The 27,160-nt window shown below is 45.3% G+C and overlaps 1 protein-coding gene, 1 non-coding gene and 1 pseudogene across 2 annotated transcripts; 1 reads left to right on the top strand and 2 right to left on the bottom strand.

Moving 5' to 3' along the window:
- Positions 1 to 1,244: 1,244 nt before the first annotated feature.
- Positions 1,245 to 21,098, bottom strand: RFC2 (replication factor C subunit 2). Its single transcript, XM_008141491.3, has 11 exons — positions 20,974 to 21,098; positions 18,187 to 18,256; positions 14,896 to 14,937; positions 14,571 to 14,677; positions 11,556 to 11,657; positions 10,449 to 10,549; positions 7,415 to 7,572; positions 7,109 to 7,174; positions 4,944 to 5,024; positions 3,373 to 3,486; positions 1,245 to 1,987 (listed from the first exon to the last, which is right to left on the bottom strand). Exons 1-11 carry the CDS (start codon positions 21,078 to 21,080, stop codon positions 1,877 to 1,879), a joined length of 1,059 nt encoding a protein of 352 aa, XP_008139713.1. The 5' UTR covers positions 21,081 to 21,098; the 3' UTR covers positions 1,245 to 1,876.
- LOC114231614 (U6 spliceosomal RNA) lies at positions 12,536 to 12,641 on the top strand. Its single transcript, XR_003617600.2, has one exon. It is a non-coding gene; the product is annotated as a U6 spliceosomal RNA (small nuclear RNA).
- Positions 18,614 to 18,714, bottom strand: LOC114231612 (U6 spliceosomal RNA; annotated as a pseudogene).
- Positions 21,099 to 27,160: the final 6,062 nt, after the last annotated feature.

Raw genomic sequence — 27,160 nt, 5'->3', positions numbered from 1 at the left:
TGGGGACAGGATCTGGGGCCCAAGGGCAGCTCTTTCCAGGATGGCACACGATTCTTTCCGAGAATTAACGCCCCCCCCCCCCCGTTAGGAAATTAGAAAAAACACCTAGAACACAGCTGTGGCCATTTGCCACTTCACACCCTGCAGCCCTGACCCCACAAGCTCAGAAGGAAATGGCCTGGGCAGGGGGTGTGGCGGGGCCAAGGGAAGGCTCCAGGTGGGAGGAGCCTCTCCTAGGTTACCGGGTGGAAACCCTGATGTCTCTCGGGCCCCTCACCTGCAAGCTGGGCACCATCATCCCTTCCCCTGACAGATCCCGTAGCTCCAGACAAAAAATAAGATTGAGGAAGTATGTGTATTTTGTAAAACTTCACCTTGCTGCTTTTGAGGACCTTATTTTTTCCTCTTAATTGAAAACCAAACCCAAAAAGCCAGACATCTCAGAGCCTTTTCCGTGTCTCTTCAGTGTCACTGCCCAACGATGTGGTCTGGGCAAGTGACTGCGCCAGCCTGGGAGGGGCGGCGCTAAGTAGAAGTCCCAGCAGGCCCTCCCCCTCCTGCTTCCTCCTGCTGCAGAGGGTCAGGCTGGGTGGGGCCCTAGAGCCGCTGAACCGAGCGTGGGCAGGAGAAAGCAGAGGGGCTCACCCAGCTGTTCCAGCACTACGTGCGGCACGGGCACACGTGGCCACAGTGCTGTGGCCTTCGTCAGGGAACCGGCAGGGCAGGCAGAGCCCGCATGTCACACAGGTGTTTTTAATCAAAGCCTCTCACGAGACCACTAATCGCAGGATGAGTGACTCCCACCCCCACTCCCTTAAAAACATTCTAACTCTCTATCCCTCTCCCTTCCTCTGTAAAAAAACAATAAAATATATTAAAAAAACAACAACAACAAAAAAACATTCTAGCCCTGTCCGGTGTGGCTCAGTCGGTGGGAGCGCTGTCCTGTGCACTGAAGGGTTACGGTTTGATTCCGTCAGGGCACATACCCAGGTTGTGGACTCGATCCCTGGTTTCTCTCTCTCCCTTCCTTTCTCTCCGAAATCAATTAAACACACAAACAATGCTATTCTAAAATGGCAACTGGGATTTGCTTCAGAACAATCCGAGTGGGGTGGTAGGAATACAGAGGAAACAAGATAGGCCATGTGTTGGTATAACTGATGAATACATGAGTATCATTCAATGTTTTATGTACAACTGATATTTTTCATAATTTAAAAAAGTAGTATTTTACAAAAAAAAAAAAAAAAAGCAATTCTACAGGTGAATACAAAGTTTACTGGGAAATTCCAATCAACAAGCACTGCGCAGGCAAGGCGACACGGCGGTTTTCCATGCGCCTGGACTGCACCATTCTCCTCAGCGACACCTAAGTCCTTTCTAAAGAGCTCATGGCTCCAAGCTGTTCTGAGTATTTTTCTAAATAGTCAGTAAATTACAACAAACCCTGCCCTCACCCCGGGGAACTGTCCTCCAGGCTTCTAGAAAAATGGAGATTAGCTTGTCCTGTCTGTCATCTAAATCACCTTTTCTCCTTGCAGGATGCAAGAAGCATGCAGAGACAGGAAGCTGGCTCTCTTTGCGGACTTGCACGGCCACATTATTGCTGACAAAATTGTAGTTTTATTAGCTAAAATGCCAACACACACCCAGACTGGGTGCCGTGCCCTGGACATTCTCTGTGGCCTTTCCCCGTCACCTGGGGCTGAATGCAAACGCTTCTGGAGATGTGTGTAGAAGCACGGGGAAGGCCACAGCATGTTACTAAAAGGCGAGTCCCACTGCCAATCTGGGCAGCATTTTCTCCCAAAGCAGAAGGCTGTGAGTCCTGTCTCTCAGGGACTCTTGTAACCCCAGCAATGAGTTCTCCGCTCTAACTGGCCACCGGGGCCATTGTCTTCTGACACAGCCTGGCCAGGAGCCCTGCCATCTGCAGAAGAGAGTTCACACCTTCGGCTATCTTCATATGAGTGTATCCAATTTCCTAAAAACAAAGGAAATTTAAATCTGGTTAGTAAGTGAGGAACAGATTTATTTTTTAAAAATCTGTACTAATGGTTTACTCAAAATTGATGCAATGAATTCTAACTCCAACTAGAAAATGAACTCTAAGTTGTCATGGATTATGTTTAACTAAAGTTCAACTTAAACCTAAAAGGACATTGGTATTTCTTTGTAAGATCCTGTTAAAGAAATAAAAAAAAAGGCAATATTAAAATATTTATATAACACATATCTGATTATACATTAAGAACACTCAAAACTAAGTAATGAGCCCTAGCCGGTGTGGCCTCAGTGGATAGAGCCCACAGACCGAAGGGTCCTGGGTTCAATTCTGGTCAAGGCATGTACCTTAGTCGCAGAAGGCAACCAATTGATGTGTCTCTCTCACATGAATGTTTCTCTCTGTCTCTCCCTCTCCCTTCCACTCTAAAAACCAATGGAAAAATATCCTTGGGTGAGGACAAAAAAAAAAACAACAAAACGCAGTAATGAGAAAACAAACCCAATTAAAAACTGGGGAGATCTGAACAGATACTTCATCAAAGATTGGGGATGGCCCATAAGCACATGAAAAAGTGCTCAACATCATTAGCTACTGGGAAATGCAAATGAAAGCCTCTACAAACCTATGGCAATGACTAAAAACCCAACTGAGCATTCCAAGTGCGGCTGGGATGTGGATCAGCTGAAATGCTCATCACTGTTGACAGGATGCAAAATGCTATAGCCACTCTGGAAAAGTTTGGCGGTTTCTTATCAAGTTAAACTTAGACTTACCATTCGACCAAGCAACCTCACCTCCATACACTGGAATATTACTCAGTAATAAAAAGGAATAACCCACTGACCCTCGCAGCAAACATATGAACAAATACAAAGTCTATTCAGCTAATGAAAAAGCCAGGCTCAAAAGACTATGTTTCTGCTTGATTTCATTTGTATAATATTCTGGAAAATTCTGTCCCCCAAAGAGAAAGCAGATCAGTGGTTTCCAGGTGATAGAGGAAAGGGGCATGTAAAGTTGGGGGGTTAGAGAGTTGTGTTTACACAACTGAATGCTTCTGTCAACAGAATACACCTAAGAGGCTGAATTTTCCCCTATGTAAACTATACCTCAATCAATCTGACCTTAAAGATGAATAAACACACAAATCTCTAATGAAGAGCCATCCTAAGGAACAGTAGGTCACTGATTGGTAGAATGGGCTTAAACAAACTCCCAGCCCCAGGACAGGCAGCCGCCGCCTCCATCGGAGCTGGGGACACTGCCGAGCATCTTCCCGATGCCAGGCCTGTAAGTGAAACCAAGGGAGCCACAGCGTGGGCGGAACCCGAGGAGAGAGGCCCGGCTACACCCCTACTGACCTTAATGAACTCCAGTTTCAAGTATTCTGCCATTTGGAAGGTTTTACACACTCGAAAAATGTTGCCAATGATGTCTTCTGGCGAGTAGCCAAGGTGCCACAGGTGAGCGAGAATCTACACAAAAGAGAACATGCTGAGGCTGCTGAACTCCGAACAGGACAAGGATACTTGGGAAATGAGGTTAAAGCCACACAAATCTCGGGCGGGTCACACTGCTCATCCTAGAAAACCCAAGCGATTCTGAGAATCAGCTGAGCACCACGGAGCTGGTGGGCCACGCCCTATAGATCACATGGAGATAATTCGACTGATTTTCCAGCACACAGACAGACAATACTGCAAATGTTTTTAAATGTATTGCAAGGACTATTACTGTCCCCGAGCCTCTTAAGCACTTTATTGATCATCCCAGTACACCCTGAGCAGAAGCAGAACCCTGTCAGGGTGGGGAACGTCCGGCCGGCAGGCTCTATAAGGCCCACGGAATCGTTTGGTCTGGCCCTGCCACGGCAGTAGGGGTGAGTTAATTACATGTCTGACCAAATATAGCAGGCTAACTTTTAAGTTGGTCATTTTGTATGGCCCATGAATGATGTTATAAATATCCAAATGGCCCTTGGCAGAAAAAGGTTCCCCACCCCTGTAGTATCTGCTCTGCTTTCCCTGGCTACGGAGTCCTAACCCACCCCTGCAGGAGCAGCCCTGAACATCCTGGCCAGGGCAGGGACTACAGCAGTGGTCTCGGCCTCCTGCCTTCTGAACATCCCCACTCCATGCCCCACTCCATGGACTGCAGGGTCTGGAATCACTTGTTTTTTCCTTTGCTTCAGCATCCTGGGATAAACTCAGGGGGCTGGGAAGCTCTATGTGCCTAAATCTGAAGGCTTCCTTCAGGCCCACTCGGTGACCCAATCTGGGTACCTGGGTCTCTGCCTCAGTCTCCCTGCCTTGCACTCATTTCACCTTAGGTCTAACCCAGCCCTAAACTCAATCAACTTCTAGCCTAATTTAGTGGGAGCAGGGAAACTGGCTGTGATCACCAATGGCCTCAGATCACCATTGCCACCCATGTGACCTGAGGTCACCTGAACCACATGGTGCCCACTGGAACCTGCTCACGTGACTCTACAATTAGGCCCGAAACCCCCTGGGTTCTCCTCTCCTGGCTGACCGGGGACTGCTGGGTCCCAGGATGCTCACTCCCATGTTCCTCGGGAGGATGGAGGGAAAACCTCCCCTTAACAGAGAAAGACAGCGTCCCTGCAAAGCAAGGAGTTGGACTGGTCTTCCCCCGTGTGTTAGGTGAACAAATTCCCGATGCAGAGAATATAATTATAGTACAGAGACAGGATTCTGAATTCCAGGTCTACTACTTTTAAACAGTTGACATAGAGAACGGAATTTAGCCTGTCATGGTTTTCTCATCTATAGGGTGTACCAACTCCTAGCATCGTTTTAAGAATTCAGGGGAGCGATGCATGTAAGCAAGCCCCTAGCACAGGGAACTCCCTCAGCCCTGCTCAAGAAGGGAAAGGTCCCTCTGGCTTCAGGAGAGGCAGAAGGAAGCACACCTTGTAGGCTTCGTCGATATTGGCATTCACACAGTGCTGGATCATCTCCTTCACCAGCAGGGGGTGCGGCTCATCGCAGACCTGACCAAACCGGAAAGAAGGTGAGTCAGCGCTGAGGGGACCACCTGAGGAGGACCCTGACACACCGACTTCTGGGTGATCTATGTAACCAACCTCTCCAATCGTGGTGTGTGTGTGTGTGTGTGTGTGTGTGTGTGTGTTTTTCCCATTGAATTCTCCAGCAACAGAACCAGGCTGAGGAAAGCCCTTCACCACCAAACAAGTCACCAAGTAAAAAGAATATGATGTCGACCTACTGAGGTGAGGAAGGCTTCTGACACCAATTCTGTTACCGATTTCTCCAGCAGAAGATGAATTAACAAGGGCCACTGAAGACTCTCCACTCAGGGGCAGCATTAAAGCCATTGTAAGTCACCTCTCAGAGCCCTTGGGTGATCACTTGCCCAGAACCACTTAGAACCCACTAAGACTTGGGAGGTCTTTGAAGTATGGTAGCAACCATACTTAGGTAAAAACTGAATAATGAATCTAAGGTTTAGATTCATTCCCAAAAGACCAGTAGAGAATGAAATAAGGCTTTAAGGACATTCACACATTCATCTCAGGTAAAAACTGCTGTTTAAATTTTAACCCTGCTCTTTTGGTGCCTGCACGCACTTACTTGCTTAAACAATAGGGTAGCTACCTCAGCCCCCAGACTGAGACCTGGAAACTCACATTAATCCATCCCACATCACAAAGGTCATTTTCCTGTGCCTGTGGACCAGAACCACAGGAGATTGATTCCCACTGACTCAGTGGCTCCAGGAGTTGACTACCTTTAGAGATTATTAACCCTGCTCAGTCCTGCTTTTTGTACAATCTGCTTTCGCAAGGGAGGTCCGCATTCCAATGTCTAAAATTCTTGTGGTTTGGACCTTTGAAAGGACTGCCTACACCTGGGACAGGGCGGTCGTGAGGGTGGCCACCTGCGTGTGGTGCCCTCGCGGCCGTCCTGGCCAGTTTCAATAAATCCTTGCCTGCTTTTTTAATCAATTAGCAGCCTCCGGTGGTCTTATTTTTGACTCCAGGGTTCGACCCCACAACAGTCTTTTGGGCCGGTCTCCCACTGGAATCGCAATTGTTTTTCCTGGGACGGGGTCCCAGCCTCTCGTGACCTGAACAGCAGCCTGTTGAGTGCCGGTGCAGCTCTCCCTGAGCCCAAAGGCTGCCTCCTGCCACTCCCTCCCCTGGCCTTAGATCCACCCTCTAGCGCAGGTCAACATGTAAATCTAAATGACAGCCTTCTGGTATCTCCAGGTAGTGCCTACACCTGCCCTTGGCCTTCTCTTCCCAGTTCAACGAACTTCCCTCAGAATCCTGGTTTGCAGAGCCCTCGATGCTTTGCTCCAGGAGGAAATGAGACCTTAACTGTCACGACAGGCGACTAAGCAAGTTCTTCTCAGTGCCCTTGAAGATACACCACTGCCAAGGTCTAGGCAGAGGCTTTTAGCACAGCTTTCTTTATCCACAAACGCGGTAAGAAAAAGCAACAGACGAAATGCATGGACAGCCCTACCCGATTTTTACCCCCAAATTAGGGAGAAATCAGACACTGAGCTGTTGGATGTGGCAACCAGTTTTCGGAAGTATTCCCAAAAGGAAAATCCTGTCATGTGGGAGAGTGAGAATCCTTTGGCTCGGCCTTAAAGAGCTCTGATACCCACACCAGGCACAGGGAGTGCGGAGGGGAAGTCGCAGGTGGCAGCCAGGCCCGCCGAGGGGAAAGCGCGGTGCTCCCTCCGGGCCCCCAGCAGCTGGGTGGTCTCGGACAGGCCGCCTGGGCCTGTTCCCTCGGCCACAAAACGCTGACAAGAACGCGTGTGTGCAGGGTGCCGTGTGTGTGCAGGGCACCAGCCTGAGGCAGCCGTGGCAGCACTTGCATTGATCGCACCCTGATGGCATCCCAAAGTTCCTCCCGACTCTCCAGTGAGGGAGTCAGGGGGACACAAGGGAGGCAGGCAAGCACCCCCCCTCCGAGGGTGAGCCCCAGCGGCAGCACCGTGTCCATCCCCTTCCTTCCAGCACCTTCCCACCTCCACTCCACTGGCCCCGCAGATAAATACAGTTTTTGTAGGCTGTGATGCCCACGCCAGCTTTTGTACCTTGAACACGTTCTCACTGTTAATGAAGCCGAATCCTGAGAAAGTAGACTGCAAGTTGTTCAGCGCCTGTTAAGGAACAAAAATGACCAGGGTGATTTTCTGTCTCGGCCCTTCCCCACCTCTTTAACTGAGCACCCTCCTTGCAAGCCTGCTGTCAATCAGCCCAAGGTCCCATCAGTGTGTTGGGTCAACACTCCCCACTCTGGCTATGCTCGACTCTGCACAGCCGTCACTTCCTTCTTCCCCCTAAAATAAGGGGCATGGCAAGCCCAGGAGGTCCCCGCCTCGGGCAGCAACCGCACACACCTGCCGCATGTCTCCCTGGGCGGTGAAGATAATGGCTTCAAGACCATCGTCAGTGTACGGCACATTCTCCTTCTCGATCACGTTCATTAACCTGGTGAGGACCTGGGCATCGGTCAGCTTTGTGTAGCGGAGGACTGCGCACCTGGACTGAATGGGCTCTGCATGAGACAGGAAGAGAGTGAGGCCCCCTGGCCAAGGATGGCATCGCCCTGCTGGTTCTTTAGTTACTCGGAAGCAGCTGCACAACCTGCACAGCCCAGCTATGCCGGCACCACTCTCTACCCAGCAGGTGCTCACCAGTGACTGAGTATTTAGGACTAAATTTCAAAATGTTAACCAATAAGCAACAAGAGAGGCCTCAGCCAGTACTGCCTGGGATGACCGTGGCTGGCCACAGCTTCCAGAAGGGAAAGATCCTTTACGATAGAGACATCTACATGCTACAGCTGGCAGTGAGCCGGTGCTGGCCCAGGTGGCCCCCAAATCACTGTGTGTGCTGGGTGGGTCATGGCTTGCTGTTTGGGGGGCCCCTCCCCTATCCAAGCATGAGCTCCTAGAGGGCAGGGACAGAGCCTCACACAGACCTGTAGCCTCCACTGTGCCTTGTGCAGAGTAGATGCTGTGTACACATCTGTCAAGTGGATGAGACTTCAAAGAGCAGCTTTCCTAAGAGTTAGTCCACCTCAACTTATCTCAGCGATTTTCAACCTGTTTCATTTCATGGCACACATAAACTAATACTAAAGTTCTTCGGCACACCAAAAATATATTTTTTTGCTGATCTGACAAAAAAAAAAAAAAGGTATAATTCTGATTCATTCACACCCGATGGCTATTGCTGTGTTGGCTGTTGTCACTTTTAAAAAAATGTTTTTATTGATTTTTCAGAGAGAGAGAGGAAGGGAGAGGTAGAGAGACAGAAACACCAATGAGAGAGGAACACTGATTGGCTGCCTTCTGCACACCCTCTACTGGGGGATGGAGCCTGCAATCCGGACATACGCCCTGAACAGAAATCTAACCAGCAACATCTTGGTGCATGAGTCAACATCCAACCACTGAGCCACACCAGCTGGGCTGTCATTTTTTTATTTGACAATCGAGGGAAAGAGGTCAGTGTCCCTGAGTAACTAGGTATTGCATGTTTTAAAAAGTCTTACACACCAGATGAAAATTGCTGACTTATCTGAAAGCAGGAAGCCTTACAACTGAACCTTATTAGTAGATCTGATTTATCAGCACAGACAAGAGAAAGAGCAATTAGGAACAGGAATACATATTTTAAGGCCATTAATATTCTAACTACAATAGAAGTTTCCTTTAGTTAATTTTTATCTTTTGAGACATTCCAAAAGCTGAATTCACAGAATTTAAATACATGTCAGAATAAGGCAGCGTGGCCTTCCTCCAAGTACACCCATCTCTCAACGCATGGCTCCAGGAACCAAAGTGAGACTGGGCTACTAGGTTTCACAAGTTAGCTCTGCAGCAATTTGATCATAAACCATTTCCTCTAACGTTGAGAAATAAATTCCTTTAGAGAGTTCATTTGTTAGTTACTATATCCCTTTAAAAATTAAAGTTAATCCAAATGCTGTATGTATCACAAAAATTACTTTCATAAAAAGCGAAGGCCAGAGCTGTCCCCACCAACAGGTGCAGTTTCAGATCACACAGCCCTGAGCAAAACGCACTGGGGGAGGCCTCTAAGTGCAACAGTGCCCCTGCCCTCACAGATTCCCACGGCTACGGAGACAAGCTCCATACACACCCATCAGTCAAAAACTTTTCGCAGTTTCCTCCACCACACCACTGATGTCTTGAAGGTAGAGAAAGTTTCTCATTAAACGTTGTATGCCCTGCATTGATGGTACCCGCCACCTACTGAGACCAGAGTAAATGCTTACTGAGTGAATAGCTGAATAAATTAATAAACAAATAATGACTATCTAGATAGGGTAAAAGGACAGAAAGGATTCCTGGTAACACAAAGAGCCCACCAACTTTGTGGGGGCATCATGATTGATAACCAGCTTGTTTGCAACAGTGCACAATGGCCCCTGGGAGATGGGGGTGTGGGGGGGGAAAAGGGAGCGTCAGATGGCTGAGCTCACACAGGGTGGGGTTTAGTGGGCGGATGTGAGGCAAGGACAGCGGGACAGAAGAGCTGTGAGGAATGGTGAGACAGGGAAAGCTGGACTGTGCCGAAGTCTGCATCAGAAAGGGAAGGATGTGAGCCCTGACTGGTTGTGGATATGTACAGGGTGCAGGTTCAATCCCCAGCCCCGGTCTGAACTTGTGCGGGAGGCAACCAAATGATGTGTTGATGTGTCTCTCTCACATTGATGTATGTCTCTCTCTCTCTCTCTCTCCACACTCCTCCCTTCCATGCTCCACTCTCTCTAAAAAAATCAATGGAAAATATCCTGGGAAGAGGATTAACAAAACAAAACAAAAAAAGAAAGAGAAGGATGTAAAACCACCAGGAAGCTGAGATGCTGAAAGGGAGGGAGGGGGGATAAAACCGTGAGGAAACAAATGGATGGAGCGAGGACTGGAAGAACAAATGCCAGGTCAGAGAGAAGACTAACGTGTAAGGCTTCACAGGTGAAGCAATTGCTGGCAATAACCAAGTCCGGTGTGCAGACGCGGTGCATGTGCAGTACTCAGACACACAGAAAGTGCAGGAACATGTCTGGAGAGGGGCAGTGACTATGACACTGTGCACAGGATATCAAAATGTCACGTGTGCTTGTGATGCAGCAAGAGGCAGAAAGATGTGGGGTTCCAACCTCAGCTCCTCCACTTGCTATGTGACCTTGGGCAAATTACTCAACCTCTCTGAGCTCCAGTTTTCTCATCTCTAATGTGGAGCTGATAATACCTCTGCAAATAATTATATAAGATCAAATGAAAAAGTTGAATACACAGCATAGTGCTTGGTTGACGACAGTCAATACTAGTCCCTACTCTTCTGTTGCTAAAGAGCCAAATGAGCCCCAATGCAGACAAGACACCCAGAGCTGACCCTCACCTATGATTTTATCTGAAGCGTTACAAGCAAGAGCAAAGCGAGTCGTTTTGGAGTAGATTTCCATGGTTCTCCTCAAGGCTTGCTGGGCTCCATCAGTCATGCTGAGAAGAAAAATATAAGAGTGCAGTTGGCAAATGCGACCTGGGACCGTGGGACACAAATCCCTCCCTCAGAGACTGGGAACCCTGACCTCCTGACTGGGCATGCTCAGCCTCTCCTGAGCCTGTTTGGGTCTTCCACAGGCAGGCTGCACGTGGGCATAGAGCAGAGGCTCTGGGGCCAGGCTGCGGGCCCACCCTGAAGCTCTTTCATCTGCTAGTTTGGGGACCACAGGTACATTATCTGAGGCTCAGTGTCCTCACCTATAAGGAGATAATGACACTGCCTACGTCAAGAGGGCTGTTGATGACGAGATAATAACATGTAGAGTACCTGGGATAATGTAATGCTTACATATAAGTGCTCAATAAATGTTGGTTATTATTGCTATAATGTTACAGTAAAATAGGTGAAGGTGTAGCAAACTATGTACTATAACATGACAATTACAATGTTCCGAACAAGATTATAATAATGTGGAGCGCTGCTTTTGATATTAAAAGGAAAAAACAGGATACAAAAATTACATATATTATGATCTCAACCATGTAAAAATATATAGCGTAGAAAAAGAAAATAAAGCAAGATATTAACAATATTTTCTAAATTTTCTACAAAGAATATGAATTACTTTTTTAAAAATGTCATTTAAAACTTTTCATTTATACCGGTAATGGCTAACACTGTGAATGTACTAAATGTCACCGAATTATACACTAAATGATTAAAAATGGTAAATTTTATGTTATGTGTATTTCACCACAATAAAAAAAACATTTAAATTATTCATCACATAAGTGATGTTGGAACAAACATATTAGCTGACTGTCTTAGACGAATGTTTGTAAGTTAATTAAGTTGACTTTAGGGCTCAGGCTCCTATTAAATTGCTTTTGAAGATAAGCAAAAATACCACAAAAGTGCAAAGGCAAAGCTTTCTCTCTGGATTTAATAAAGCCAGATAAGAGATTTAGAGATCAAGGTCAAATGTTTGGCAAAGCACTCTACCTGTCTGCTTCATCCAGGATGATGATCTTATGCCGTCCTTTGGGAAGGGTGACTTTCTGTTGGGCAAACATTTTGATTTTGTTTCTCACAACATCAATGCCCCTGAAACAACAAGCCGGAATTTAACTGTCACCTTCTGAGACAAAATCAGTTACCTTCATGGGAACTTTAACCCTCGTTCATCATCATAGACCCAATGTTAGTTTTTAAGTTTCCTTTTTGAGCAATTCTACTTTGAAGAATTAAAATTTCATTATTTTTATTCCTTTTTGGAGGTTTTCAGAAGAAAAATTTACTACTTAAAATATAATGAGATTCATTTTATCTTGCAATTACCATATGGGTCCACTGAATTATTTTACAATCTCAGATTTATTTTAAGTGATCTTATTCTTCCTGTACCTTAGTGATCTTATTCTTCCTGTACCTTAACCTTTTGTACTCGGATGTCGAGTGTGACTCGACACGGTTAGCATTAGAATAAAGGAATCGAGAAAAAAGCAAGCGAGTGTAAAGGGTTAAAACTGTTTGGTATTTCATCATCCTAGTAATTATTTTATCGTTAATCATCAATTATTCCCAACTATGCTAAAAATAAAAAATACTATTACTATTGTCTCATACTTCATTTTTTGTGTGTTCTTCAGGTTCTGTATTGTCTTTCTAGAAGGCATAAAAGAAGTTCAGATACTCTGTCTTTGCTATCTTTTTTAAAGCTTTCACTGATCACAACTAAAAAAACATCAAAACTTTTCATTTTCCATGCACAATGTCAAAGAGAAAAAAACTGACAGGAAGATGTTTCATAATTATTAGACAAAACATAATTATTGTTCAAATCAGAAAATGACTGCAGAGAAGCGAATAGAACTCTAGACTCTAATGATGGTGAAATTGATCACATAAGCAACATCTCAGACCATGCTTCCTCAGATGCCAAAATCCTAGGTGAATTTTCTCAAACTTAAGAATCAAGGCGTGTGCTCACTTTGGCAACACTTATGTGAAAACTGGATGACACAGAGAAGATTAGCATGGCTCCTACACAAGGATGACATGCAAATTTGTGAAATGTCCCGTATTTTAAAAATCAGTAAGTCATGGGGATGTGATGTGCAGCATAGGGAATATAGTCAATAATACTGCACAGTGTCAGATGGTTACTAGACTTACCATGGTGATCACTCCATTGGGTGTATAAATGTTAAATAAGGACAAACACTAAATATATTTTCATCTGGCTAGTCACTCAACGGGAAGGACTTCATTCCCCAATATCCTATGATAAGAATTTGGACCTTCTGTTTTGATAAAAGAACATATGACAGCACTCTTTCATCTTTTATGTTTGTATACCAACATTTACAGGGTACAGTTTGTAAGTGATCAAAAGCTGACGGCAGGTTTGTATACAAAGGTAATATAGAAATGCAAAAAAGTCGCTGTATTGATCATTCAAATAGGTTTTTATAAATCTAAAATTAAAAATATTTTATAATTATGGGCTATTCTTTCTTCAACAAAATTATGAGTCACTAAAGTTTTCAAAAATAATGAGTTTGCTGATGCAAGTGTGAGGAGAACAAGAGGTAGTAAGAATCTGCATTGACAAAATGGACTGATTACAGGCTCATTCGTGACAGCTGACGAGCAGTTAGTTGCATTCCAAGGACATTTGCCTGTTTCAAGTCTACAGAGATCTTCAAGATTAGGACAATATTAAAGAGCTGAGACCTGCATCCTCAAGGAATAACCAAAGATAGACTTTGCAGACTTTTTATTTCACAAGTCCTCATTTCATAATACTCTATTTCATGTCTGAAAAGTAAACCAGCACTTCATACCATTAGTACGGCTACTAACAACAACAAAACAAAAAATAAGTGTCGGCAAGGATGTGGAGAAATTGGAACCCTTGAACACTGTTGGTGGGAATGTAAAAGGGTGCAGCCACTATGAAAAACAGCATGGAGGTTCCCCAAAAATTAAACACAGAATTACCAAATATAATCTAGCAATTCTAAGTATATATCCAAAAGAATTAAAAGCAGGGTCTTAAAGAGATATTTATACACCCATGTCATAGCAGCATTTTCACAATTCACAAATGTCCCAAAGATGAAAGCAACCCAAGCATCCATCAATGGATGAATGAATAAGCAAAATGTGGTGGACTATCCTTACAAAGGGATATTATTCAGCCTTAAAAAGGAAAGACTGACAGATGCTACAGTTTGGCTCCGTGGATGAATCGTGAGGACATAAGCTAAGTGAAATAAGCCAGCCACAGAAAGACAAATACTGTATGAAACCACTTATATGAGGCATCTACAATAAAATCAAGTTCATAGATACAGAAAGTAGAATAGTGGTTGCCAGTGGCAGAGGGAGGGGCATGGGTACAGAGTTTTAGTTCTGGAAGACAAAAAAGTTCTGGAGATCATCGGCTACACAACGATGTGAATATATTTAACACTACTGAACTGTACACTTAAAAATGAGTAAGCTGGCCCTGGCCTGGTCGCTCAATTGGTTGGAGCGTCACCCCATACACCAAATGGCTGCTGATCAATTCCCATTCAGGTCACATACGTAGGTTGTGGGTTCGATCCCAAATCAGGGCGCATATGAGAGGCAACCAATCAATGTTTCTCTCTCACAGTGATGTTTTTTTCTCTCTCTCCCTTCCTCCTCTCTCTCTAAAAATCAATGAAAATATGGGGGAGGATTAAAAACAAAATGAGCAAGATGGTAAATTTTATATTGTGTATTTTACCACAATTAAAAATAATATTTAAAATTTCCATTAACGAAGTTAAGCCATCAAGTCTAGTGCTTATGATACCACCTTGATGAGCCAGCAATTCCCATTCTATTTCACTGGGAGGATTAAAGGAAAACATAAAGCTGGCTGGGCAAGCTCCACATATAACATAGAACGGAAAAAAGGCCATTTCTATAACAATTCAAAATGTAAAACACTTGCTGCCCCTCAGTCCTAACTCCCAGACGTACCTGTCATTTGAGGCATTGAGTTCCAAGACAGCATCCTTGAGAGCTGGGCCCAGAAGGGCTCGGGCCAAACACAGGATGCTTGTAGTTTTGCCAGTTCCTGGGGGGCCCTGGGAATGAGATCTCCAGTAAGTGCTCCAAGCCAGCAGAACGACCTTATCATAGCTCCTGATGGACTGTTCCCCACTTTTCACACTCGCCTCCCCCTCGAACCCTCCACCCCAACCACAAGCCTCCTGACCAAGGAGCTCTGTGCACAAGAAAGCGCTCAAGAGAGAATCGAAAATGACACTTCAAGACATCACCAGGGCCAGGACCAAGTACTCACAGCAATGATAATATTGGGCACGTTCCCTTCTCGTGCAAAGACCTGAAAGAAGAAATGTTCATTAAAACTGGTTAACCTGTAAACCATAAGGAGCCAAGCCTCCCCAGCCACATGGGCCTGTGTAGTAAACATGGCTACAAATTTCCTCATATGGATGCCCCATGGAACACTCACCTCAGCATATTCTAAACTGAATTCATCATTTTCCCCTACAAACCCGAGGCCCCACCCACATTTCCCCTTCCACGGACTTCAATGCCATCAACACTACCACCCAAGCCAGGAACCTGGAGGTCACTGTCACTGTTAACAGGGCCTTCCTCCTCACCCCACACAGCACCTTAATTACAAAGGCTCAGACATTCCTAGTCTCCTTGCCACTAATCACCCCAACCCATTTCCCATACACTAACCACAGCCAATTTTCTCAAACACACATAACATTTTTACCTGACTGAAAGCCTTGTATGACTCTTTACTGCTCTCATCATGAAGCCCAAATTCTTTTTTTTTCTTATTTATTTTTATTGGATTTATTGGGGTGACATTGGTTAATAAAATTATATAGTTTTCAGTTCAACTCTAAAATACTTGACCTGTATACTATTCTGTGTGTTCATCACCCCAAGTCAAGTCTCCTTCAATCACCATTTATCCCCTATACCTTCTTCTACCTCCTCCTCCCCTTCTTCCCCTCTGGCAATCACCATGCTGTTGTCTGTGTCTATGTTTTGGTTTTGTTTGTTTGTTTGCTTAATCCTTTCACCTTTATGATTTCATTCATATGTGGAATCTCATGGACAAAATAAATCAACAAACGAAATAGAAACAGACCCACAGACAGAGAACAGACTGAGAGCTGTCAGAGAGGAGGTGTGTTGTGGGGCTGGGAGAAAAAAGATGCAGGGAGCTGGGGATTTTCCATGTAAATTAAGGCGTGTCTAGGCTGGCTTCATAAAGCCCAAACTCTCAAACATGGCTCATGAGGCCCTGCCCAATCTGGATCCTGCCCACCTCATGGGCTCATTTCTCACACACCCCAACACATGTACTCTACAGCCTTGCTATCAGGGGCTCATGGACCAGAAGCATCAGCACCCCCTGGGAGCGTGTTAGAAATGCAGAATCTGGCCTCATCTCCAGAACTACTGCACCAGAATCTGCATTTTAACAAAATCCCCAGGCAATTCAAGTGCCTATTAATGTCTGGAAAGCACTATTCCAATCAGATGGCATCCCACCCAAGAACAAGCCAAGCTTTCTCACCTGGGGGCCTTTGCACCTGCTATTCCTGCTACCTCTTCTCTCTCACTCCTCCCCTGCAAGTCTGGCTAACTCCCACTCAAGCTTTGGTATCACTTCTTCCACTTGGGAATAAAGATACTGTGAGGGTTAACTCTTCCCATGTGCTCCCACAGCATCTGCCCTCCTCTAGCAGAGTGCTTATCACGTCGCCTGCTGACTTTAATGCTACCCCATTAGACTAAAAATCTTACTCGGGCAGGAATCATATCTATTTATATCAATAGTTCCTAACACTGCACCATAGCTGTCCCAGAAAACATACTCAAATATTTGTAAAATGAATGCATTTGTAAAATAAATAAATACCTTGTTAGCTATTATAGCATAAGCACTGATTACTACAGAGATTGTCTTTGTCATGACTCACATAGTTGGGCTACTAGATTCTGCCTAAAGATGGCTTGGAATTCAAAGCTTGCTTTATTGCTAAACATTTCTGCCTGCCCATTTTGAAGCCAGTTGCCTTGTCACTTAGTCCCTCTAGGCAGAGGTTGGCAAACTATGGTGGGAGGGGCATGAAGGGAGTGAAGGTAATCTAGCCTGAGGCCTGTTTCTATGATACCCCTAGCTAAAAATGGCTTTCACATTTTTAAAGGATTGTTGAAAAAATAAACAGAGTATTTGTCAAATATAGTTATACTAGTGGCCCAGTGCAGGAATTCATGCACATTGAAAGGAAATTAATTAGAAGAAATATTTTAATATCACTATCCGCCCTTTCTCTATAATAGAAGTGTCAACCAAATTCACGATCGACAATGACAGAACGAAACAGACACATGCAATTGGCGCCAGCGAGAGCTTTATATATATAAACTTGCTTAATTAGACCTGCTTTCTGATTTAGCTAAATTTTTTCCAGCCCAGTGAAGCACTCCAATTTCTCTTTCAGGTAATTGTCAGCAACACAGCAGTAAATATCAACATGAAGCAGATTATTATTGTAGATCACATAGGGAGAACAAAGGGTAAAATATTTAACTGCAGCAGTGTTTGACTATATTCTGCGCAGTGAGAAAACCTGAAGTCACTTTCAAGGTCCACTATTTCTTACTTCTTTTCAGTTGAGTCAAGTTTCTAAGCTTTCTAAATCTCCGTTTTCCGGCTAATGAAAAGAAAATAGGATTCCACCGAGTCTCCTAGCTACCTACTCCAGGACTTCTATGAGGATCAAATGAGATGAGGCATGGGAAAAAGCTTCACAGACATTTGGTTAAAGTGTAAAATGTTTGCACCTGGCTATAAAGCAAGTAGTGTTCCTGGGCTGAAGAAACTCCAAGGAGGCTAGTCGCTAGGGAGAGGAAGCCAGATATTGCTACGTGATGTCATTATCTGGTGCCCACAGCGACCATTTCCGGGTTGGGCTGTGGGCTGCATTTTGTGCCATGGGGCCTCGGCAGCATTGGCTGCGATTTGGTGGGCTGTCGCTCTAGGGTGGAAGCAGGGCCTGTGTCCCACTTGGGGGAAGCTGAGTGTTGCTTTGTGGGCGCCAGGTCCATGGTGCCATTTCTCTGTCAATGGCCAGTGTGCGTCACAGCAGCTCCTGCTTTGAGCATCTGCCCCCTGGTGGTCAGTGCGTGTCATAGCGACTGGTCGGACGGTCGTAGACTTAGCATACTAGCCTTTTATATATATATATATAGATATTTGCAAAAAGCCTATGGTATCTATTATATTGCCTTTACAGAAAGTCTGCCAACCTTGCTCTTGTCTGATAACTCCTCTCCAATAAGCCAGCCCTTCAAACATCTGAAGTTACCCACCACTTCTAGGCATCTCCAAACTGAATGTTTCCTATTCCCTCAGCTCTTCTGGAACCGTGGCTTACCCGCATCCCCCACCTTGACTGTCTTACTCCAAATGCCGTGAGCTTTATCAAGGCACAATAATGTGGTATAAGTTCATATATATTCTATGTGTGTGTGTGTGTGTATATATGTGTATATGTGTATATATTTATATATTTTTTTTTAAAAAAACACCCACCTCCAGCCTGCTCACAGTGTCTTCATTCCCGACTACTTCATTCAACTTCACTGGTCTATATTTCTCAACCCTGTTTTTAAGAAAACGCATAAAAGATGTTGACATAACTATTTTCATGCTACACAAAAGGAAGCACTAAAGAGCAGCAATACTCAGCTTTGTCAGGTGACATACATTAAAAAAAAAATACACCAAGTGGTGGCAGGTTTTAAATTTAAGGGGATGCCCAAGTGCCATCTGAAAAGTTTAGTGCATGAGAATTACACACCAGAAGCTCCAAACCCACCACAGCAAAGAAATACCTGTTGTTGCTGGAGAAGGGCCAGAGCGGGCCATCTGGACCAAAGTGACACTGTGCAGCAACAGCCTGCCCGTCACAACAGAGATCCAGCACACACAGCACTGACATCACTTTTTTTTTCCTTTTAAAAATGCTTCACGAATTTGTGTGTCATCCTTGTACAAGGGCCATGCTAATCTTCTCTGTATCATTCCAATTTTTAGTATGTGTGCTGCCGAAGCGAGCACAGCACTGACATCATTTGATCTGGCAGATATGGATGTAACCGAGCCTCCTCATGCTTTACCTGCCAGTTTCTGCAGGCTTGGCAAGGCGCGCACAGCAGGGTTGGCTAGACAGAAACCACAGGCCTATCTTGTGACCCTATTAGGCTATGTGGAGTGGACAGGCTAGTGGTCTAGTCAGACCAATACTTCTCTCTTGATTTTTAGAGAGGAAGGGAGAGAGATAGAGAGATAGAAACATAGAGGAGAAACATCATTGATTGGCTGCCTCCTGCACGCCCTTCCCCACCCCCAGCCCCCTTCCTCAGGGATCGAGCCTGTAAACTGGGTATATACCCTGACTGGGAATTGAACCAGTGATCTCTTGGTTCATGGGTCAACACTCAATCACTAAGCCACACTGGCCGGGCAATGCTTCTCTTTTAAATGAATAAGCAAGCTATGCTAGAGAGAAAATGACTTTCTTCAGTGAGACTAGAAGTGGAAGATATACAATGATTTAACCATCAGGACTTCCTCAGTCCTTTACAACACTCCCTGATTTATTATGCAGGTACTAGTTGTGCTCCGGAAACAGCTGCATGCAAAGAAGCCTGTTTGTCACATACTACAGTAAACACTTCCCCTCCAAGACCGGCAGATGAAGCATGCTTCTTCCTATTCATTTATTCTTCATGCTCAGTCCCTTCCAGGTGCCAAGCACTGTGAAAGGAGGTAGAGATCTCAAGGGGAGGACAGCAGAAGATACAGAGATGGTTATTGCTCTGAAGGGCTTTCCAAATGGCAGGGAGATAAGAGCTTAGCAAGTCCCACTACAGGGCTGCGGACGCTGAGGCGGGAATCACCACCTGGGAATGTTAGGAGCTGAAATTTGTGCTGGACTTTGAACAAGGAAAAGATGCTCTTCTTTCAGGGCCTTTATAGCTACTCCATCTACCTGAGAGGTTTCTCCAGTCACATGCCTTACTCCCTGAGCTCAGGTCTTTGACCAAATCATCAAAGTCATCTCATCAAAGGCCTTCCCTGAAAACCATCGCTATTTATTTACTCCACAGCACTTGCTTTTTTACTTTGTCTTTCTCTATCAAATGTAAGCTCCATGAGAGCCGAGTTTGTTATGTATACTGAAGTATCCTAAGCATGTAGTGTTGTGCATGAAAAATATAATGCCAGCCACATGGTAATTTTAAACTTTCTGGTAGCCACATTACGAAAGGTAAAAGAAAACAGATGAAGTTAACTTTACTAATATTATTTACTGAACCTAATATACTAAAAATATTGTCATTCTCAACATGGAGCAACATAAAAATTACTAATGAGTTTTTCTTAATACTAAGTCCTCAAAAGCCAGATGTATATTGTACACTTATAGACCATCTCAATTCTGACTAGCCTCATTTCCAGGGCTCAACAGACTCATGTGACTAGTTAGTGGCTGGGGGGCTGCACAACGCAGCTGTAGATATTCCAATAAATTATCCTGCACTCCATTTAGGTATCTGCTCTCATCAAGAAGAGGGGTGGGCCTGGCCAGTGTCTCGGTTGGTTGAGCGTCTTCCTGTGCACAGGAAAGGTTGATGGTCCATCGAGTTGGAAGGCAACCAATGAACCAACCGATGTTTCTCTCTTCCCCTCCTCACCCAGTGGCTCTTAACCTTTCTAATGCCGTGACCTTTTAATAGTTCCTCATGTTGTGGTGACCCCCAACCATAAAATTATTTTTGTTGCTACTTCATAACTGTAATTTTGCTACTGTTATGAATCGTAATGTAAATATCTGTTTTCCGATGGTCTTAGGTGACCCTGCTAGCGGTTCTCAACCTGTGGGTCGCAACCCACAGGGTCGCCTAAGACCATCGGAAAACACAGGTATTTACATTACGATCCATAACAGTAGCAAAATTACAGTTATGAAGTAGCAACGAAAATAATTGTATGGTTGGGGGTCACCACAACATGAGGAACTGTATTAAAGGGTCACGGCATTAGAAAGGTTGAGAACCACTGCTTAGTAAGCAATGTTCTGACCAACACTGCGTTTCCAGGGGTCAGACCGGCCTCCCTCGACCCCGGGTGGGCTAAGCGGCCCTGTCCCTCCCCCTCTTCAAATAATCTCCTGGACACCACCCTGGAGCCTCCAGCTCCGCTCAGGTCCCCCCGCCCCCCACGATCTCCCGCCCCTGGGTTCCCCCGGACACGACCCGCCTCTCGCCCACCTACGCTCCCACAGCACCCATCGCTTATGGCCTGGGCCCTCACCACGGCAGCTCGTAGTGGCCGGCACTGCCGGGGGCCCTGCTGGGGCCAGGGGCAGGGTCCTGGGCCCCGTGCTCGGCCGCCCCACTGGCGCTCTCCTCCACCTCCATGCTCCCGCCGCCTCTTCCCGCCGCCCGAGGCCCCGCCCCATGATGTCATCACGCAAGCCCCGCCCCTGGAAACGCGAGGGACGCCGGGCGCGAGCGGAAGCTGTCTGGCCGCCTCTTTCCGCGCCTGCGCAGATGGCAGCGGCTGAAGTCCGGTTGCGCAAGGCCGCGGTCGCTCTGGGAGACCTGGCGTCCGGCCTGGGAGAGAGAGGAAGGCGAGACACGAGCGCTTGGCCTTCCGAGAAAGCAGGTCGCTCCAGGAAGGGACGTTCGGCGGTTTCCGTCTTCGTGTGACTTGTTGGGAGGCCCTCTCCGCTTCGCCAAGGTGGGGAAGGAGCGTGCAGCCCGTGCAGAGAGCAGGGGCCCGTGGAGAGTCCATCCCAATGCAGGACCCGGCGGCGGACGGACTAGGACTGACGTCCAGTGGCGCTGGGTGGCAGAAAGCCGACGTCTGGATCCCGCCGGCACCCAGTTTCCCCGATTGCTCAGGATGTTCCGATGCAATACCAGCTCCCATTGGGTGGGCTCCTCTGTGCGCCCTGGAACTTGACATTTATTAATGCTGCCGGGTGGGAATTACTTTCATTTTGCAGATGAGGCAGCTGTCCCTCTGTAAGATGTGACTCAGTTTCATTTCAGAGAAATAGGTACTTCTTATTCACAACTGATTTGAGCATTCTTTTAGGCTGATTTTCTACCTATTTTACTAATCTTTCCTCCCATAGCTCGTGCTATAATAATAATGAATAATAAATAAAAATATGAATAATAATTATCATTTACTATGACTTGAAATCCCTTGGTGGTAGATTGAGGGGGCAGGAGAAAGCAAAGCGGAGAAATCTGTCGGATTGGGTAAAAAGGGAAAATAAAGAAACATACTTCTTTTCCATTTGGTGGATAGTTAATCATTAACATTTACAGGAGGAAGTATTGGGGCAATGAGATAACAAGGGTTCTGTGGTCTCCTGCGCTGATGCCAGCAGTGCCCTGAGGGGTCTGGAAAAGATTACTCATTTTAAATGTTATCCTAGATGCAAAAAGACGATAGACTCACTTAAAGACTGATCTTTATCAAGGAAGCTACAGGCCTTGGATGTGACTACCCACCGTGACCCACGACCCACGTTAGTTAGGAATTTATATTGGTAAGGCCGGCATGACTTGTCAGGTTTAGTATATGGCCCCTTGTTTGTCCACAATATATAACATGTACACTCTGCCTTCTAGGTGGTTGAGCAGTCATTCAAATAAATATGGGCTCCAGAATCTATATTGTAGGTGCTTGTTTTTCTATTTTTTTTATTATTTTTTAAATCCTCACCCCAGGGTATGTTTATTGGTTATAGAAAGGGAGGAAGGGAGAGAGAAAGAGAGGGAGAAACACCGATGCAAGAGAGAAACTTGGACCAGTTGCCTCCCCTACACACCCAGACCAGGACCGAACCCGCAGCAACCCTTCGGTGTATGGAGCAATGCTCCAACAGCCACACTGGCCAGAGCGATTGTTTTTCTGTTTTTATCCTTAACATTTTCGTTTTCCTTACCCCCCAAAGCCCTGTCCATTGTGGAAATTTATTGGGGGAGAAAATATTGCTGTTATCTTTATTTTTCATCTGTAAATTCTGTGCTCCATCTTTCCAACCTGAGTGTTTCACTCCTTGAGGATATAGTACCTACCCCCTAGTTGCTTCCCTTGTACACAGTAGGGTAGTGGGCGTGGAGCTAATGTCTGCTGATTGCTCCTTCCAGTTATACAGCCAGGCCAGCAAGGTCCCAGCAGCAGGCACAATTCACAATTGTGTTCTGAGATGAGACCAGAACGTGTGCTTCCTCGTTCTTTTCAAGTTATTGCCAATTGGCAGGAACCTCAAATGACTCAAATTCTGAAGCAGTTTATTTTCATGATGGTAATTATTAAAGTTTACAGGTTCAGAACTTACTTGGTGTTTTTCTTCTTCCTTATATATGATTTGGAAAAAATTCTTGAGGTTAGCTGTCTCTCTCCCGTTCCTCTTTAAACTGATGGAATCATCTTGCATATTTTTAAACATATTTTTTATTGATTCCCCAGAGGGATAGGGAGAGAGAGATACATTAATGATGAGAATCATTGATTGGCTGCCTCCTGCACACACTCACACCCCCACTGGGGATCTAGCCCCCAACCCCAGCATGTGCCCCAACCGGAAATTGAACTCTGACCTTCTAGTGCATGGGTCGATGTTCATTCAACCACTGAACCACACCAGCCAGGCCATCTTGCATATTTGTAAAACCACTATTCACAGGTCCTTTATTTCTCTGAAGGAGAAAATACAAATTGTTATGAAATAAACTTTTCTTGAAATGTCTCTGTATTTTTCTCTTGAGATTGTTCCCATTTGGTAATAATATTCATATTTTCCTTATAGTCAACTATGACACACACACACCTCCCACCACATACACTGGATGTTTGTGATTAGAAACTAAACATATTCTTTTTTAAAAATATATTTTATTGATTTTTTACAGAGAGGAAGGGAGAGGGAGAGAGAGTTAGAAACATTGATGAGAGAGACATCAATCAGCTGCCTCCTGCACATCCCCTACTGGGGATGTGCCCGCAACCAAGGCACATTCCCTTGACCAGAATCAAACCTGGGACCCTTCAGTCCGCAGGCTGACGCTCTGTCCTCTGAGCCAAACCGGTTAGGGCAGAAACTAAACATATTCAATAAATGTAGAAAACAGTTCACAATTCTTTTCCCCTTTATGGTTCTTTTCTACAAACCTCTCTACAAGAGGCCTGTTGGCACTCTGCTTTCAATGATGTGCTTGGAATACCAGGAGGATCAGAGAAGGAGGTGACCTTTGGGGCAGAACTGCACTATCAGGACATTTTTCTCTTCCCTATACTGAGCCTTCTGTGACTTGTTGGACTTAGGCCCAGACAGAGCTAAGGGCTTCAGAACTCCAGCCTCCCGTAGGCCACACAGCACTCCCTAAGGCCACACAGCGCCCTCTAGGGCCACACAGCAGCCAGGGAGTGTTGGGGAATCCACAGGCTCTTGTGAAAGAGCAAGTATGAGCCAAAGTGAATTCCTACTCTTACCACCAAAGATCTGTGAAATCCCAGGATATTGAATTCACCACCAGGCTAAACTTCCAGATTATTTTCTCACAAGAGGGCAATTCGTTATACAAAAGAGGAAAGGAGATAAACTGGAAAACAAAAATCCTTACCTAAAGCCAGAGCCTTCCAGTAAAATTATCACATGAGACAGGCAATAAATCTTGGTTAAAATGACACCTTCTCCTGGCTGGTGCTACTAAGTGGTTAGACTGTTGACCCCCAGGTGGAAGGGTTGTGGGTTTCATTCCTGGGCAAGGGCACATACCTGGGTTGCAGGTTTGATCCCCGGCCCCAGTCAGGGCACATGCGAGAGGCAACCGATGGCTGTGTCACTCTCACATCTCTCTCTCTCTCTCTCTCTCTCTCTCTCTCTCTCTCTCTCTCTCTCTCTCTCTCTCTCTCTCCTTTCATTCTCTCTAAAAATCAATGGGAAAAAAATATCCTCGGGTGTGGATTAGCAACAACAACAAAACGACACCTTGACACTTACCAATAGATGATAGCCCACTTCCCCCGCTGCTGGATGCGGTTGAAAATCTGGTGGCATCTCAAGAGCCGGACTATTGGATACGCCTGATTCCACCCACCCATTGGCCCAGAATGTTGAGCCTGCTTGATGCTGTTTGCCTTGTTTACATTGAATTTTTAAAAATTCGCTTGTTTTCCAATGGGTTTCTTTATTAATTTTAACTATTTTCAAAGGTGATACTATTACTGAAATAATTGTTTTCTCTCAGACACTGCAGTGTTCCATCACCGTGAGAGTTTTTCTGACATTCCCATTTTCTTTTTTTTATATATTTTTTATTGATTTCAGAGAGGAAGGGAGAGGGAGAGATAGAAACATCAATGATGAGAGAGAATCATTGATTGGCTGCCTCCTGCATACTTCCCACTGGGGATGGAGCCCACAACCCAGCCATGCACCCTGTCCTGGGATCGAACCTGGTTCATAGGTCAATGCTCAACCACTGAGCCACCCCAGCCGGGCTGACATTTCCATTTTCAATATTAAAAGTTTCATTATGTAGTGAAAAAAGCGTATTTCCTAAGTATATCTATGGTATAAATATTTGTCATTTGGGTAACATTTGTCCTCAAAAATCACTCTGAATAGGTTTGTAGAATTTGGAAGCTGGTAATCATTCAGCCTGACTCTTGGTTTCTGTCTTTAACAAATATTGATTTAGTGCCCACAGCCACTGTGATAGGCACAGGATGCATGAACAGGGCAAGCTTCCGGCCCTCAAGAAACTTACATTGTAGGGAGGGAAACGGATACCAAGCAGCCAATCAGACGTTTACTTAATTGTAATTATGATGTGTTAAGAAAGGCACTGATTGGTTGTTAGGGTATCAGCAATCGGATATCACCCCATCCAGGAGATCTGAAAGGGCTTTGCTGGGGACAGGCATTAGACCCAAGATCTGAACCCTGAATCTGAGATCTGAACACCTGTGGGCTTCGCCTGGCAGGCACCTCCTAACAACCTCCCTGCCTCTCGCTGCTCTCTCCCCTATGGCCTTGTTTATTTCTTTAGTATGTGCCTACAATCTATAATTATCTGGGTTTATTGCCCTGTTTATTGTCTCCCTCCCCACCCCCACCCCACCCCTCCAGAATAGCAGCTCTTTGGGAACAGGAACTTTCTCCGTCCTGGTCACCATGGTACCCTGTTGCCTATATGGCTGGCCCAGAGTTGGTGCACCCTATGTCCTGAAGGGGCACCCAGTAGCCAGATGGATCTGGATGAGTGGGAGTCAGGTTGGGGAGAGATGAGCCTAGTACCGGACAAGAGCAATGAGCCCCTGGAGAAGGCCAGGAAAAAGCTACACGACCTAGTTTACACTTTAGGTCACTCTGGTTGCCAAGTGGCAAGTAGTCTGGAGGAGGCAAGGGTGCATGTGGAGGAAAGGTGTGTAGAAGTGTTTGGTTTGGTTTTATGATTATATATATATATATATTGATTTCAGAGAGGAAAGGAGAAGGAGAGAGAGATAGAACATCAATGATGAGAGAGAATCATTGATCGGTTGCCTCCTGCACGTCCCCTACAGGGGATTGAGCCCACAACCTGGGAATGTGCCCTTGACCGGAATCGAACCTGGGACCCTTCACTCCACAGGCCAACGCCCTATCCACTGAGCAAAACCAGCTAGGGTTGTTTTATGATCTTTTAATCTCTAAATTTTACATTATAAAACATATTGAAAATAATGTCAACGGTCATGGGCTCACAGTCAAGACAGCTGTTAAATTTTGCCTCCTTTTATAAAACAACAATATTATGGATACCACTAAAGCTCTCCACCATGTTCTTTTCTCTTCCCCTTTCACTCCCACTTTACAGAAGAGGAGACTGAGGCACAAAGAGGTCAAGCTGTGGTCCCCAGGGTGTCTTGGTGAGCAGGAAGTAGACACTGCATCTAGACGAAGTGGTCTGAGCCCAGGATCTATATGTTTTATGTACTTTTGTGCTTTGATGAGACATACGTTATTTGTTAACATGATGTACTATTGTTTGGTGGGCTTCAAAATTTCCATAAATTGCCGAAACAGGTTTTGCTCAGTGGATAGAGCGTCGGCCTGCGGACTTGAAGGGTCCCAGGTTCGATTCTGGTCAAGGGCATGTACCTTGGTTGCGGGCACATCCCCAGTAGGGGGTGTGCAGGAGGCAGCTGATCGATGTTTCTCTCTCATCGATGTTTCTAACTCTCTATCCTTCTCCCTTCCTCTCTGTAAAAAATCAATAAAATATATTTTTTTAAAAAATTTCCATAAATTGAATCCTTCTATGAATAACTTTCAATTTATTTTTTCCCCACTTAGCATGATGTTTTTGAGTTATTTATATCGGTCTATTTCATCTTATAGAATGTAAGATTATCTCTTTTGTTCACTGCCTGGCACAGAATAGGTGCTCAATAAAACTTGCTGAATGAATTAATTTGTGTTCTGCCACAG

The sequence above is a fragment of the Eptesicus fuscus genome, chromosome 4 (genome assembly GCF_027574615.1).
Source record: "Eptesicus fuscus isolate TK198812 chromosome 4, DD_ASM_mEF_20220401, whole genome shotgun sequence".
NCBI lineage: Eukaryota > Metazoa > Chordata > Mammalia > Chiroptera > Vespertilionidae > Eptesicus > Eptesicus fuscus.
The sequence above is the reverse complement of the archived record's forward strand: the minus strand, read 5'-3'. Positions and strand labels throughout refer to the sequence as shown.